At 33.7% G+C, this 16,818-nt stretch overlaps 1 protein-coding gene across 1 annotated transcript in view; it reads right to left on the reverse strand.

Annotated features, from left to right (window-relative positions):
• LOC145671119 (uncharacterized) overlaps positions 1-16,818 on the reverse strand; it is a gene marked incomplete in the record, with an annotated part of 396,384 nt that overhangs the window by 73,897 nt on the left and 305,669 nt on the right. The window contains 1 exon segment of the mRNA XM_081739909.1: positions 10,940-11,084. Coding sequence (XP_081596035.1) covers positions 10,940-11,084 — 145 coding nt within the window.

Raw genomic sequence — 16,818 nt, forward strand, 5'->3', positions numbered from 1 at the left:
AAATGAGCCATATAAAGAAAATTACGGTTACCAGACGTTCCCTTTTATCTGGACATGTCTTCTGTTCCGGGGCCTAAAACTGACCCGAGCGGGACTTTAAGAAGATGGAGAAATGTCCTTTTCTTCGTAGGCACAAACAACAGCTTCAACTTCAAGATTCGTAAAATATGTACGGTGCTTGTAAATAATTGTCAATGTTAACATAGTTGCAATGTTCAATTTCCAGTGAAATAGAACTCCTGTTTGAAATGCGGAGGTAAAAAACTTAACATTCTCGCAATTGGTAATGTAAAAGTTTAATTATGTTGTATGGTAACCCTAACGATCAAAAAGAAGAGTCTATAAGTTATACCCCATGTTGGACACAATCATAATATTCTACTTTTACAGGAATAGTTTGGGGGAAAAAGGATAATTCTGATATTGTTACATATTCAAAATTATATAATCATTGTTTGTTTAGTTGAAGTTATACAAATCATATTTAAAGTTACGAGTGAGGAAGAACCATCTATTACTGTGATAACTTGGAAGGTCTTCTGGATGGCATGGAAACATTTCAATCCTACAGTCCGGAATAAAATTCTTCGAATATATTATACTTTAATCGGAAATTCGTATACTACAATTCATGAATATCATCGATTCTTAAAAACAGTTTGTTGTTGTTGTTGTTAATATAGGTCCTACTGTATATTAAAAATTCCATAAATACTGTAACTTTTTTTAAGCTTTGACAACTATGTTTTACAAATATCATATATATTTCCTGCCATGGAATATTTGCAAGTAATATTTTTTATAATTGCAAAATATTTATCAATAGTTAAAATATTTGTCCCAATCAAAGTCTACAATATTATGAGTGTATCTGAGAAAGTATACAAAGATCTATCACTTAATAAAATCTAATCGAACTGAACAAAAAACGACACGCTTGAGCATAAACATTCATCCATAGCTTTTGAGCAAATCGACAAGAACGTTTGTTGTTGTTGTTGTTGTTAACATGAAAAATGATGCTATACGAGAACCACGCCATAAATTACTGCGAAGTTGATACTGAAGTATACTCTCATTAAACCATTTATTGTAATACTAGAAAGATGACAGTACACACCACAGTTAACGAGATATAATAAACAAAAGAAAATATAATGGACCGAGATTGGATCCCTGTGGCACACCAGAATAAATATATTGTTGAACTGTAAACTTGAAATCATACGAACGGAATACTTGACTTGTAAAAAAAAAAAAAAAAAAAAAAAAAAAAAGTCTAATATTAACAACTGTTAACAGTATGTAACGGAAGATCTCGTTTGCAAAGAATATTCGTGATGTATTTAGCGATCCACACTCAGCATTAATGAAATATCACATGCATTTGAGGGAATATGATCTCAGATTCGATTCCTGATTGTGAGAACAAGTGTTGGTAAAGCAATATGAAGAAGCTGGAGAAGCAATTGAACTATAAAATAGCAGACTAAGGGCCTAGATTATCATATTTAGTGGCTTTGGAGTCAATGTACTGGCTATGCATTAGACAATCAAACGTGTACCATTTTGCCCACTGGAATTCTTTATGGGCTTGAAACATCTGTATTTTATTTATTTATTTTAATATAATTTGTACTGCTCAGTTAACGTAGAATAACGAAAAAACAGAGAACCTATTGGTAATTCTAAGAAAAAATAATCATTCAGATTCATTATTTGTTTGAAGTAAATATTTTATAGCCATAAAAAAAGTTGAGACTCTATTGAGATAAAAATAAATAGATTTCAAGTTTTCCCACAAGCTAATGCAAACATTTAACATTTTAATACACTGTTACACCTGCTAACGTTCATTCTTAAACCAGAAGCACTTAAGCTACTGTACAAACTCCTATTACTTTTTCTTGTTTTAATTAATTCTTTCTAAGTACCAAGAACAGTGGAAACCGCCAAAGTACACATGTAATTGAGTTCTGTATGTGAATGTATATGTAGATACGAAAGTTAAAAACATTTTCCAGCACAAATTGGAAAGCATATATGCAGTACTACAAGGATAAAGTATGGTTGAAAATCAAGATGTCGACCATTTGATTTAAAGGAAGAAAAAAACTTATAGAATACTACCGAAGAAAAACAAAAGATTTTTCTGACGCTTAATCCTACCTATCAGAGTACAAAGAAAATGGTTACCTGAATAGTTGTCAAATTGCCAAATGCAAGTGTTTGGAAACAAAACTGGGTTGTAAAGGACATTTTTCTTCCCAGAAAAACATTCAAAGTCCCAGCGCCACCTGCCCTACACGATGAATGGAACGTGCCCACACACTTTGTGTCACATTCATGAAAAGCACAACGCTGAGGAACATTTTAATAGGATTTCTTTCTTTTTTTCTATCACATTTTCTCTTTTTCCCTGCCTGTTTGGCTTCTGGTACTACTGGTACGTTACTGAGAATGCGACAAAAATTGGGGCTGACCTTTGGTATTCCCACTTTTCAGCAAAATAGCAAGCAAGACACACAACAGGGCACAAATAAAATACACTGTTCCAAACCAGTCACGATGATGAACAGCGAGGTAAACGGCTGGACACGGTACCTGTGTCTATTACAGTGGCTAAATGGGTTTCTTTGCCGGATTCTCAAGGCAAATTATCCCGTAAATTTGTGTCCCGACAGACTATTTGACAAAAGGGAACTAAATAAAATAAATAGAAAAAATAGAAAACTTTTGTATACATTCTGAAATCGAAAAGATAAGGGGAATAATACGAATGTTTTATGAATTGATTCAAACTGCTTTTTAAAATGGCAAATTTTCCTCAAGGGTATGTATATAAACGTAAACACGTTTTTCTTTCTTTTGTTTTAACACTTGATTTTCTTCTTTCGCGTCACATCTTCCAACATATAAATTATAAGGTAACAATGGCGGACGACGTGAAGATCTTTTGGCTCTTACTAGTAAGATAAGACAAAATTAGCATCTGTCTTCACATTTCACGTTCCATACAAGAGACAATCGCTAATTTTCTAATTAAAGCTAAGTTAATTCATTTATTTCAGTACTTTTATACCTCCAGTTCATATGACTTTGTGGTTTTTTATGTTCAAATTTTACGGAGTTGGTAGCTTCCCGCAGAACATTTCGCCTAACACCCGTTGATTTAGCATTCTACAATTAGCACACTACATTCACAATGTCAGTCCGAAAACAAAAAGGATTTAAAAGAAAAGTCTATTTGTTACGCAAAATCTTAACCACTGAACAAATTGGTAAATCTTAAATCTCTTTCACAAAGTAAAAAAACTAAAAAAAAAAAAACTATATTTGAAAATTATATAAAATAAAAAAATTCTTCTAATAATCTTATCATATATTGCCAACGAAAATTATTTATGAGTCTGTACACGTTCCTAAAAGGAGTTGGTCTTTTTTATTTTTCTTCCATAAAACAGGTTCTGTTTGTTGACAAAATACTTCCAGTACGTTCTTGGCACAATCCCGAGTTTAGTGACCAAGTATCGAAAAACAATACAGTAGCTATTGCAGCAATAAAAAATTAGAACACAAAAATATCCTGATTACAACGCACATATAGGACTATTTTCTTTTTTAAAATTTGAAAGTGATTCTATTTTGATCCCTATATACCATCGAATAGTTTGGCACCGAAATTTCCATCAACAAATAAACTTTGTCCATTTACTGACAAAATTGTCATATCACTTCGATGTTTTATTTACGTACGGTATAGCTTTAAAATAGAACAGGAACTAAGTGATTTTTTTTTCTACATATGTAGAGTAGGCTACAGGTGATTCCAGTGGGAATACCACGCATACACATGTGTACCGAACTTCCGTTTGAAAGGCACAAGGAGAATTAATGAGTTGATTTGATGTTTTTCGTATGTTGAAACTTATGTTAGAGGAATTTACTACGCAATGGGTATCACCAGGAACTGGATATTAAAAATAACTTATGTTCTGGTTGTCAGCTCAATTTCATTGATTGACTAAACTGAAGGTGCAGATTTATTATACGGATCCACATATTTGTAAAATGTACACGACAAATTTGTAATAATATTTTAATAGACCAATGTGCAAATAGTCGAAATAATGTTTGTTCTTACCTGTAAGATATGTATCTACGTAGAAATACATTAATGAAAATCTAACCTGTTAAGCACGGATTCGCCCACAACGAAGCCATTAATCACAGTATACAAAGTAGAGTAAAGTATTTGAAGTCAGTGTGCCAAGTTATGATGTACAACCATAGAAGTGCAGGAGAGTTAAGGTATCCACATATTTGAGAAATTTACGTTAGTAATGTGTTATGTTATGTTATACACAATTCCTACAGATTTGATTGGATTCATCATTCTTCGAGTAAGAACAATGCCGTGTGGGTTGTTCTTGATGTGTTTAAAAAAAATTAAACAAAACGTAAGTGAAGCATTATGAGAAGTAAGTACCTAGAGAATGATATAAAGTGATGGTATGATTTAAGACACGATGTACTGGTATAATGCTTGCCATGCAAGGGCTCTCTCTCTTTCTCTTCTTTCCCACGGTTATATGGCAGTCATCTGTTAAAGCAGTGGTTTACCAATTACTCTTGTTATATATCCTTACTTAAAAAGATCTGAAGAATAAAACCAAAACGAGACGAAGAGGGAGTAAAAAAGCAAAGTGCACGTAATAGAGTGAAATGTGGGAAAAAATCCTTTTCTGATAACTATAAAATTACCAATTTATTCAAGTTAAAAACACGGTCCATCCCCATAATCTAATGAATATGGATGGCTCTGTAATAGGCGGGAAACTGCCTGGGATGGTAGTTACAATAAAGACGGGTTGTTTAGTGTTGTGGAAGCCTTATTAAAAAAAAAAAAAAAAAAATTGGAGGGAAGGATGGGTTTGCTCCGGATTCAAATAAGCAAGCTCAGAGACTGGTGTGAGTGTGTGGGGGGGCGCTGCGCTAAGATAGAAGAACACGAACGACCAAAACATCGCTTTAATTCCATATACATACATATAGTAGTCTCCCACATTCCAGATTCCTGAGCTATCATTTGAGCGACACTTGCTTATTCAGTCATATCTGTCACGCTTCAACTTCCTGCCTGTTTGTAAGCTACATTTCAGCTGAGTGCTGAGATGTTCAAAGCACCCATGTTTCTCCGTCACTCCCAAATTGCTTGCAAGTTCTTTGAAATATGAACAAATAATCAAGCACAGTCTTATTTGTAGGGTAGAAAGTAGCAGAGAAGTTCTGTGGCACTATCTGACCTTTTCCTGGTATCAAAGACTGATTTTTTTCTTCACGAAGTAACATTGTACTACTGAGATTTCGAAACTGCAGTTAGTATATGAAGTGTACAGGGAAAGAAAAATGAGAATTAATACCTACAATTCTGAAGAAAGAGGAAAAAAAAAGCCATTCAACCCTCTTTCGTACTCTTATTTTATTTAGCATCCAATGTCTCTGAAACGCCATCCTCCTATTGACATACGATATTAACAAGCTATATTAATGTTATAGATTCAAAAATACTGGAGCCCTCTTTTCAATCGAAATTGGACTTTTGTACCCTTCATGTATTCAGGGGTGCCCACAAAGGGGGGCTATGACGCAAACTGTGTCATTGAAATATTTGGGGGGTTTAAAATCTATATAAATATGTTTGAGGGGGTGTAAAAATTAATCGAAAAGATTTTTTTTTTAATGAAGAACACCTACGGATTGAGGGGGGTGCGTCATGGACATGAGGGGGGCACCACTGATGTATTCTCCAAGTAAGAGACTTCGTATTTTAGTAATACTCTTGACATTAAAAGAAGCAAGAGAGCCTTAGCGGAATAATATTCCTGACATGATAAGAAGTAAGAGAGCGTTAGAGCAGAGTAATACTCTTTACACTATGCAAAATAAGAGAGTTTATATTGTAGTAATATTCTTGATATAAGAAGTAAGATAGACTTACAGCGGAGTAATACTCTTTACACTGGAAGAAGTAAGAAAGTCTTATATATCAGAATAATACCAATTGACAGATGTAAGTGAATATATATGTAATAATGGTATGATGTCATAGTTACTAAGTTCTTGGGTACGTGATATCCTTAATCCTAATTGAGCGTGTCATTTGAAGAAGAAATTTAGCTGATTTTGAGAAATTAGAACAAAGCTTGTTGCTGGTCACAATATTTTGTTTCTTTAAATTCGTGTTATTATGCCATTGAATACTTGTCAAAACCAGTAAAAAATTTATCTCAGTGGATGCAATTGACGTGTCTTTTAAATGTGTACATATTGACTATAAAACCTCATTTTGGCATCTTGAAATGACACGTTCTTCAATTCTCAATCTATCCCTCCACTCCACCTCCTTAGTTTCTAGATTTCCATATACAATATCTTTTTAGCCACAGGGAAAACGAGTTGGCCACCGTGTCCTTGCTTTTACGGGATGTATGTGAGAGAAATATTGTGTACAAGACAGCTGACGACTATCTCCACAAAAACACAAATCAAAGAACAGAAATTTGCCTCCCTACAACGAATATGTGACGGGTGCTTGAAATATGACGTTATTCTTAATATTATCTACACGCAATGTTTATGGAAATAAGACTTCTACGAGTGATATATGTGTATATTAAACATGGTAGCAGTGTTATCTCAATTTCGGTCGAAGGTGCAGAGATTTTTCATTATATTATAGTTATGAATAGGGTTTCACACGAGGCAAGACGAAGCTCTTCCAATAGAAACAGATAAAATTTCCAAGACTTTCACAAATTTTCTTTTCGAGACAACTCTTATCTCGTGCGCAATCCTAGTTACTAACATTGAGAAATTTTGTTATGTTCTGCCGTCTTGATGATTATAGTTCTTTCTTCTTTAGCTTAAGATTCTGTTGATAATTTCTCGATCCAGTAATCTAGAGGTGTAGTACATTTTCAGGATTTTAAAAATCTATACTGATTATCATGCACGATGATCAATAAATATTGTATCGGTTGGAGTTTTAAAATTACATGTATTCTACAGCAGTTAATATTGCAATATTTTCAGAAGTGCTAAGTTCGTTCCTTCCATTTAATGCTACAGAAAGAGTAAAGTGAGTTACTTTTTTGTTTTTAGTGTTAAGCATAATTAATGCTACCAGTATTGCAGATTCATCTCCAGTCACATTCTACTCTCAGAAGAACAGCATCATATGCTATCCTCTTCTTTCCAAGTATCTGAGAATCTTATAGAAAAGAGACGCAATTCCATCTTAAAAATATAATTCTTGTCGTAAAGGAATAGGTGAGAGATTTCCTGGTCTTGGTAAAAAGTCCCTGATCAGTGTAAATGTACTGGAAAAAACGGAGTATCTAGGTATATTTGATAGTACAAAAAAATAATATCAGCATTGAAAACATAAAACTTTATCGTCCTTGATTTATGTGTGTGTATGTGTATGATAAAAGAGGTAATATACCCTTTATCAATCCGCAAATTTTGAGATTGCAGTGTTAGCCTCCTACTGACATCTGTAATATACTATTATTTGCGATTCATCAATTTCTGGCGCAAAAATTTGTATTATATTTGCGTATTACACAGTCTGCGACAATAACAACAGAAATGACAAATTTTATACACAATTTTACTATAATATCATACACTAATTTGTTTTATCAATGTTTACATTCAGTACAACTTACCCATCTACCGTGACAGTGAATGCACTTCAAATTAAGAATGGTAAATTCAGAATTGTGTATTTTGAATTAAAACTAGGAATGCAATGTATATACCCGATTGCAATGAAATGAACTACGTAATCAGGAAGCGTTTTTCGGTGATTATTCCTCGATGGTACATCGGATTTTTTATTTCGACGTATGTTGTCACTCAGCACGACATACTCTATCAGCGTGCTAAGTTTGGTTGAGATCGGCCAAACGGTCTAGGAGTTCGCGGACAACCAAACGGCTAACCCGAGTATAAGAGCTTCGCTTCGCTCAGCTCAATAATAATTACTTCTTGTGGGGATTTCGTTAGATTTTTCTTATTTGAATGCACAGCTCCTTTCGATGAGGAATACAAGGTCACACATTCTTTTAATTTGCCAAAAGAAACATGGTAACGGGTTGTGAAAAAATAAAACCACAAAGTAAAAAAAAAAGAAAGAAAAAAGGAAAGCTCATCAAAATGTAATTTTAATGGGCACCCAAAAGAAGAAGAGAGGCCAAAGGCGTATATATACTGCTGTCACTTCTTTTTATCAATTCTTTCGTAGGCCAAAATTGACGAAATGTTCTGTATAAGGAAGGAACAGTTTCTTTTCGTGGTATACTGTGGCTGGGTTCTTCGTTGGCAAGTTCTGATGGAGTAATAAATCGCATCGCACTCGAACATTTGGTCGACATTGACAAACGGCGCCTTGCCAAGCAAGCATGTGTGTTAGCAAAGAAAACACGATGTGATGGGTCGCCACTGAGAATAACATTTCCTTTATACATATGGTACCAACAAGCAAAGAACACGCATCTGACTTGCACTGTATGAGGTCCTCCTCCATTAAGCCAAAAATGCTTTTTTTCTCGAGCAGGATTTTGCTTTGCTCCGTGCTGAAGTCAAATAGTGTCTGTGCAACCTCCATAGTTGGTGTCATGTTGTTTATTTTGAAGTCCTTTTCTCTACCGTTTCTCTTGTGTTTATTAACTAACTGACATATGTGTAGGTGAGGAAGAAGTGCAATGAGCATTTTGAGTTATTTTTAGACATATTACTCTTGTCAATTTCCCTTGTGAACTTTTTTTCTTTCCAAACTATGGAACATACTTCTTTTTCTTTTTTAATATTGGCTAATTTCCGGATTTTCAAATTATAATTACGCTAGCAATGTTTCTTTGTCAATAGTAAGTTAATTACACTTTTCTTTTCGTCCAAAAGCTACAATTGCTTACATTAATTAGGTTAGTTTAATGAGGATACTAAACACTTTTTAAAACAAACAAATGAAAACCGGTTTCCTTGCCACCAGCAACTAGAAATCAATATATTACTTTCATCCGTTTAAAATATGGAAAAATCAGACAGGTGTTTATTATATTTCATCTGATTTCATTTCTTAAAATGTTAATTTATTTTTGTGACAGCAACTATACAGGAGGTTTAAGGTTAACTAATTTAATTTTGTACTAAATCGCTATGAAGGATATGACCTTCTCGATACCATAAGAAGTTAAAACACTTTACTATATTACGGGAAAATATTAATAACTGAAGTGTGAAAGTAAAGGTATCTGGAATGAAGTTATCTTATTGAGTTTTTGTCTCCCTGGTATGACTAATTCTAACTCATTATTGTGTGCAGCTGAAGGTCTCTGCCATGAAGTCGTACTCATTACTGAGTTTTTGTATATCTGGTATATCTATTCCCAAATCTCGCTCCTCAGTAAGTGAATGTCTATATTGAAATCATAATTACTGAGTTGTTCTAAACCTGGAATATCGAATCCCAACTCTCTATTTTATGCAAATGAATCTCTGTCTAAAATAAAGCCAGAATTACTAAGATTTTGTATAATTGGTATATATATATTTAAATCACTATCTTGTGCAAGCGAATGTCTCTATAATGGAGCCATCACTGAACTGTTGTCTAGGTGGCATATGTAACCCAAACTCTCTATCTTGTGCAAGTGAATATCTGTGATGCCGTTTTCATAACTCATCTATCTGCTTTCGATTCGCAACTGTGGATAGAATTAACAGTTTTTGCGGGTTCTGTAAATAGCGGCATACCAAAAGCAGATAAGTGAATTGTAGTAAAGGTATCACATGCAGAATTGTATTGTCTAGTTCACTATGTTTCTGCTTTTCGAATATTTTTATCAGTTTTGAAGATATTACAGAAAAACTTTAAAATTAGCGGTAGTTTAATTTCGCTCTAGTGAAGACCCTTCAAGAAGTACTTTTGAAACTTCCCGAAGCATGTTCGTTGCCATTAGGTACAGTTTTCACTTTTTGCGAATAGATCAAAATTCAACAATACTTAGAATCACTCCAGTTATATAAAATAATCCTAAAACCTAGAATTATGTTGAATTCACTAAATTTAATTGTATATACAAAATTGTATATGTACACCCCTAAACTCGTAAATTACACTGCAAACATTGCCGCGCCTTTGACGTGGGAAACCCGGGTTCGATTCCCATATGGTTCGTATTCCACGTTAATCAGCAAGTCCACGTCTCGTATAGCCTCACTGCTGAACGGGATGTTAAACTCAAAAAAAAATCAAATCAAGATATTCTTTACTATTAGAAAGATGAAAAGACATTTTAGGAACTTTCGATTTTTGTGCAATTCAACAATAACTTGTGATTCACAAGTTCAGAAGGACTTATACATACATACATACATATATATATATATATATATATATATATATATATATATATATATATATATATATATATATTCGAAATGTTATCTCAATTAGTACCAAAGCGGCTGACTAACACATTGAGCCCTTGTAAGAAAAATTACACTCGAATTGTGGCGCTCCAATAGGTTAATTTTGGGGCCATTTTTCGTGGCAATTAAAACGCAATTCCTGTAGTTTACTTAACTGAACGGGAAGACAACCAATACGTACTCAAGCGACAGCAAATATTTTATGCCACAATTTTTATTCTATGAACCATTAATACATACAAAAACTTTATATTTCCAAATGAAACTATATACATTAATGGGTCATTTGAAAAAAGTGGGGGGTAACTGCCCCCTTTGCCCCCTAATCGCCGCCCATGCATATATATATATATATACATGAAAGCTCTTTAGAAATAAGCGAGAAACATCTCAGTAATCAATTCCTTCAGTCACGAAGTAATGTGTATATAGTACTTACCAGAGAGCGGGGATTTATTGTAGTCTACTACCGTTGGACCAGGACCGCCATGAACCGAATTAATACCCGATGCCATGGCAGCCGCCTTTTGTTCTTGTAAAGCAGCTAGCGTGAGAATTGTAGCCATATTTTGAGGCAGCATCACCTAATAAAAAGGAAAACAATAATAGAACAGCAATTAATGGTTACATAACATGTACTACTATGTTACTAAATAGACTTTATAACTTTAAAATATATATATATATATGTATTTTCAACTCCAAATACAATGATTGTTCTTACAGATTAGGAACATTACATATTCTTTTGAGGGTTTTCCGTCATTACACCACAAGACGAATGCTGATATGTGACCTTAAACATACGCTCTTGCCGACTTCTTTTTTCTATTTTTCATTGCTCATATTTATAAAATATCTTCTGTATTTGAAAAAAAAAATCTCATAAAATACACGTTTTCTGCATCCTTATAAACATTAATAAAATATATCAAACACGGTGGTTCAGTGGTTGAGCGCTTACCTTTGGTGCATGGAGCCTCTCGTCCGAACCCCGACCAAGTAAGTTTGTGGGGACAATATCGTGTTCATGGATTTTCCCGGAATACTCCAATTTCCTTCCACATTCTCATTCCACCACGTCTTCCATTATCATTCATTACTCCCGAATTCTTGAAAACGTACCGCTGTGGTATCTGCAGAAGTATGTTGCAAACATCCTCAACCGTTTATGAAAACTGTTGGATAACGGTGGTGCTTATGTGGAACTTTAGCAATTCATAACAATTTCACCATTGTAAGGAACTCAAATGTTTTTTTCTTTCTTTTTTTTTTTTTTTTGTTTCACGAAAATTAATAAGTATGAAAAATTTATAAACAATTTTCAATACGAAGTCAATTCTCGTTCACCCTGTAAATTTATATTATTAGGGACAAATAAAAGAATAAAAGAAACAATGTTTTATGATCAAATCATCATATAGACCTCAAGAAATTATGTTCTTTTCATCTTTGTGTATAATTATAATTTCCTGTTATATTGAGAGCTTCTGTTTTTTCTTAATTATGCATTTCCAAATAAGTTTTTTTAAAACTTTCTTTATTGATATTAATGTATCAAATGTTAAAACATTTCCATATTTGGACTTTATATTAACATCATATACCCTAAATTCAGGATAAGATTACAAAAAGAAACCCGAAGTTTGCCGCAAATGCTGTATATGCAACGTGGTTGTTTTCTTACCACATATGCTTTGCCGCCTTATATGACGCCGAGTAATCAACGACTACGTGAACTAACTAAGTACGTGGGTTTTTTTCAAAACACCATTCAATAATAGCAATTCTGATATAAGAGGCGTGAAATTCCTAATAACTGCAATTCAATTGCAAGTCCCCTGTGTCGCTGATAATAAGCAATAGCTTCACTAAACATTGACTATCAAAGCTAATAGGTAAAGAAAGAGGTTTAAAAAAAACTTCATATAATCTTCCCAACTCCCACATTAAGGCTAATCATACAGGACAAACTCCGTCATGAAATAAACGAACCATTTTAAAAACTTTACTCGGACATTAAAATGTGACGAATGGAAAAACGCGGATAGTTCATTACCATCTTTGGAACAACAATACACATTACACAGAAACACCACACAATGACATAAAAAGAAAGAAAAAAAAACAATCGAAAATATATTTGAATAATTAAGTCCTACTCAGAAAACAATAAACAAATAGTCCACTACAGTGAATTTCTGATTATATGTATTACTGAGTTTTAAAAAAAGAAACAAGGAAAGCAATACACTGGTTATTTTTGTGAAAGCCTTATCATGTACACACCCTTGAGAATCTATTGTTAAAATGAGAACGAATTCATGTTATTATAGAGCAATGTGTTTGTATGAATGTGCGCTATTTATCCAAACCATTTTATTATTATTCTTTTTTTTTTTTAATTTTGAATTACAAATGTTTCTCTCTGAAAACTTATAGGTTTTTTGTTTCTCAAATAACAATGTAACTACTCCCTTTCTAACCGTATGTGAAAAGAAGGTTGTGTTATTGAAATTGAAGCAGTAATTTTAAAGGCAGTCTCCCTCCCCCCCTGGTTTCATAGAGATGTGTTATGAATTATACAGTATATAATGTATTTTTCTCTTTTTCTTTCATCCTTTCCTTCTCTTAGGTCTCTAACTTTTGATTTGTTAAAACAATGGCTATTTTTAGATTTTATTCAGGTTATTTCTGTATGTGCAAGGTCTTTACAGTTGAATAAGGCATCCCATGTTATTGTTCCATAGGGTTCTTGAATTCTGGATACAAGCAGACATCAGGATGTGCCAGGAACGTCTCTTGGTCGATCAGGGAAGAGAGGAGACCGTCCTCAGGTGATCCCCTGGTAATCCCATAGACGTCTTTATGCTATGCAAGCGGACAAGGTCAGTCACTGGTATAGCCTCTGGTGCTACGGGTCCCCGGTTCAACCTCAGGACAAGGGAGTTTTGTGGTGGACATCTTGTCCATGGAGTTTTCTCAAGGTTTTCCCACATTCTCATTACATTAATTATTTTAAATTATTCCATTTAATTATTATCTGTTTCCTTTAGCCTAAAAATTTAATTTCATTAATGCTTTGTAGATAGGAAGAACTTCAATACTGAATGAACTGAGTTTCCAGAGATCTTATAATTGCTAGTAAAACCACTATCTTCCGCGTTTAAATCAAACAAAATCAAGTTGGCTTTGTTCTTCGATTTATTTTCTTGCAATAAATAAATACGTATCAACACAAAAATTTATTGTGTGCACTACAGTAAAAATCACCACATAGACTTAAAATTATATTGAATGCAAAACAAGTATTAAATTTTACTTGGCAGTGTAGCCTCCCCTTAGTCTCATAAGGGTCCAAAATAATATATGATAGGCGGCGCTGACGGGATTATCTTGTAAGTTGGAACACTGAAAAGTGTTGAGGCTTAACAACGCCTGTATATTAGACAATCTCGCTTTACTGACAAACAGAACTGGCTGCATATGCCACAGGCTTACATTTGTCTTGAAAAATCAAAGAATAATTTATTTCGCTCAACTAGCTAATACGGATCACTCCATCATTACTCCACTTCTTTCTATATATTATCTGAATGTCACTTTCAACGGCAAATAGAAAGGACAAAGCAACAGTGCAATAATGGACTCCTAATGGTCTCGTTCGATGTATTCGAAAAGAATCGAGTATCTTAATTATAATTTTTAGAAAATGAAAAGGAAATGGAATTTATAATTTAACGTCCCACGCTTATATCCTTTAGGCTAAAAGATACGGATGATTAATGGAAATGAATAGTTGTGAAATTAAGTTTCTTTGTGCTCTCATACCAAAAATCGAGCCACACTAGACCAGCATGGAGACCTTTTAAAAAATTCAAATTTCTCAAAATTGGAGTCGATATTACACAGTTGTATTTGTCTTTAAATTAAAACAATCCAATTTTTTTAAAAAAAAAAATAACAAGCAACGTTCTAGGACGTTATTTTTAATTTAGAAGTGGTAACCTCGTACATCCTAGACGTGGTATCCTCATGAGAAACATTAATGGTACTTACGTTGCATTTTAATTTATTAAAAGATCTTGGGTTGTTGTTTTGCTGATTACATTTCTTAATTTTTATGTGACTCTCTGAGTTCAGTCTATGTGTAAACTGTCAGATGAAAAAGCTTAAAGAGACAATTGAATAACATTCAAATACATCTTCCTGCTATTTTTGGATATTGTTTGAATCATAGATTCAAATAAACCAAATCAGGAGCGACTTCTAAGTTTTAGGACATGTGGAATGTATCTATAATATATACACACACCACACAAAATCTTTTTTTTTTTTTTTTTGTCTTTTTTTCTGTTTTTAAGCTTAGACATGTTACAATTTGCGTAAATTTAAAAACGACTTTTGAACAGACTTTTATGGATTGTGTTCAACACGTGTAAGATGGCTTATCTCTATTTTCTAGCTTCTGATTCTTAAGAGCGTTTTTGTTCTGTTTTCTTGTCAAAATGGAAAATCCATTCCAGACGTAACACACACACAATTACGATAATCTAGACTGCACGAAATGCATACCATGATACGTTACATTCATTTCATACTATTATACTTCTTTTTGCAAGGGCGTGTGCACCATTCATCGCATTTAACTGGCTGCCCTTGATTTGGACACCATCGAGATTCTTGGATTAGTTTTATTAAGCATCTCATTTCCACACAATGCTTTTTTTCTCCCCCCGCGGAGGACCTCGCTTGCTGTTTTTCTGCCCCTACGCCTCTTTCGCTCTAGATACGAATCAGCAAAACATTCTATTGAACAAAAATTATTTTCATTTGCTGCTGAAGGTCTTCCAAATACCAAAAACTCCTTTAACTGAAACTGTCTTTCAGGAAGCAATGCTTTTTCTGCAACACTGATCACTGTTATTTTCGATGTTCTTTGTTAAATATCATTATATGTTTGACGTATCATTTAACTACGGCAATATTTGACTGATTGAAGGTTATAATGTCCATCTTCAGCACTGAGACCTATTGCTTAAAGTTGAATCGGGACGATTACTTCGGTTGTGTTTGAAGCTAGCTCCTCCGTACAAGGAATTGAATCTGGTTGACTAAGCAATATATTATCACTGCAATAGAACAAGCGAATTTCAATTAGTTGATTCTTTTCTCACCAAAACATTTGACTAATTTCCTTTGTTGCTTCTGCTACAGAACACAATGACATGCTAATTCAAGAGTTTTCCGACTAAAGTCTGCTTAGGGAAGAACTCCGGATTAGTTCGTAAGTTGGAGCACACCACCAAAGTTATGTGAGACATCAGTCTTCAGCTTAACGTGAAATTTGAACAACATCAACTCTCACTGCGAACCGGATTCCGATCTACCGCGAACAAAGCGAGAATGTTAACCATAAAGATAACTCTCCAAGAAAATGTTTTTGCAGTATTTTTTAAAATGCATTGTTTCCTTCGAGTTAAAGCAAAAAAAAAAGATACCCAAAAATCGACTCATACACTCCGAAGATGCTGAGGAAAGAAATTATATCGGTAGATACCTACTCCTTGATTGCTATTACCATACCTACTTAATGTAATTCTCGATAAATTTTGCAAATATATTAAAATACGAATTTGCGTTTGTCTTAATATTTATTTATTTATTTATTTATTTATTTACATCTCTGGATAATTAAATTTAAAACTAACATCCAATAAGTGTTTTAGACAATTACATTTATTTATCTGTTCAGCATTCAGGAGCGCTTTGACAAGGTATCTTAATTCCAATACAAAATGGGTGGGCTGCATTGTTCATTGAACATGTATCGTCATATTTGATTCTCAGTGTTCGTTGGCTTTGGTTTCTGAAATACTACCCCAATCAGGATTTTTTTTTTCTTGAAAATAGTAAACATCTTTCCTTCTCTCCATTATTCATACATGGGGCACTGCTGATGTTGCAAGTTTGACATTATTACGAGTATGCTTAGTACTAAGCTATGCGAACCCCAGATCTTATCGAATTAAGGTCTCTTAAGGGATTAACAGAGAAAATCCGTATGTGAACAGCTCTATACAAATAAATAAACAAAATATTATACACAGATGTTCCAACAGAAATTTGGTACAGTACGTGTAAATGTCTTGCTTATTTTGATTCGTTTAGAATGGAAAAATAAACTCATTTCGCCATCTTATTACTACCATAGAATTAGAATTAGTGCAAGACGCGACCGTGTGATTCTCAACTGCATTCACTTACATCAAGCAACAAAAGAAAATAAGCTTCCCTCTTCTCTAAGTACGATTAGCA

This window comes from Thermobia domestica, chromosome 15 (genome assembly GCF_964235325.1).
Source record: "Thermobia domestica chromosome 15, izTheDome1.hap1.1, whole genome shotgun sequence".
Lineage (NCBI taxonomy): Eukaryota > Metazoa > Arthropoda > Insecta > Zygentoma > Lepismatidae > Thermobia > Thermobia domestica.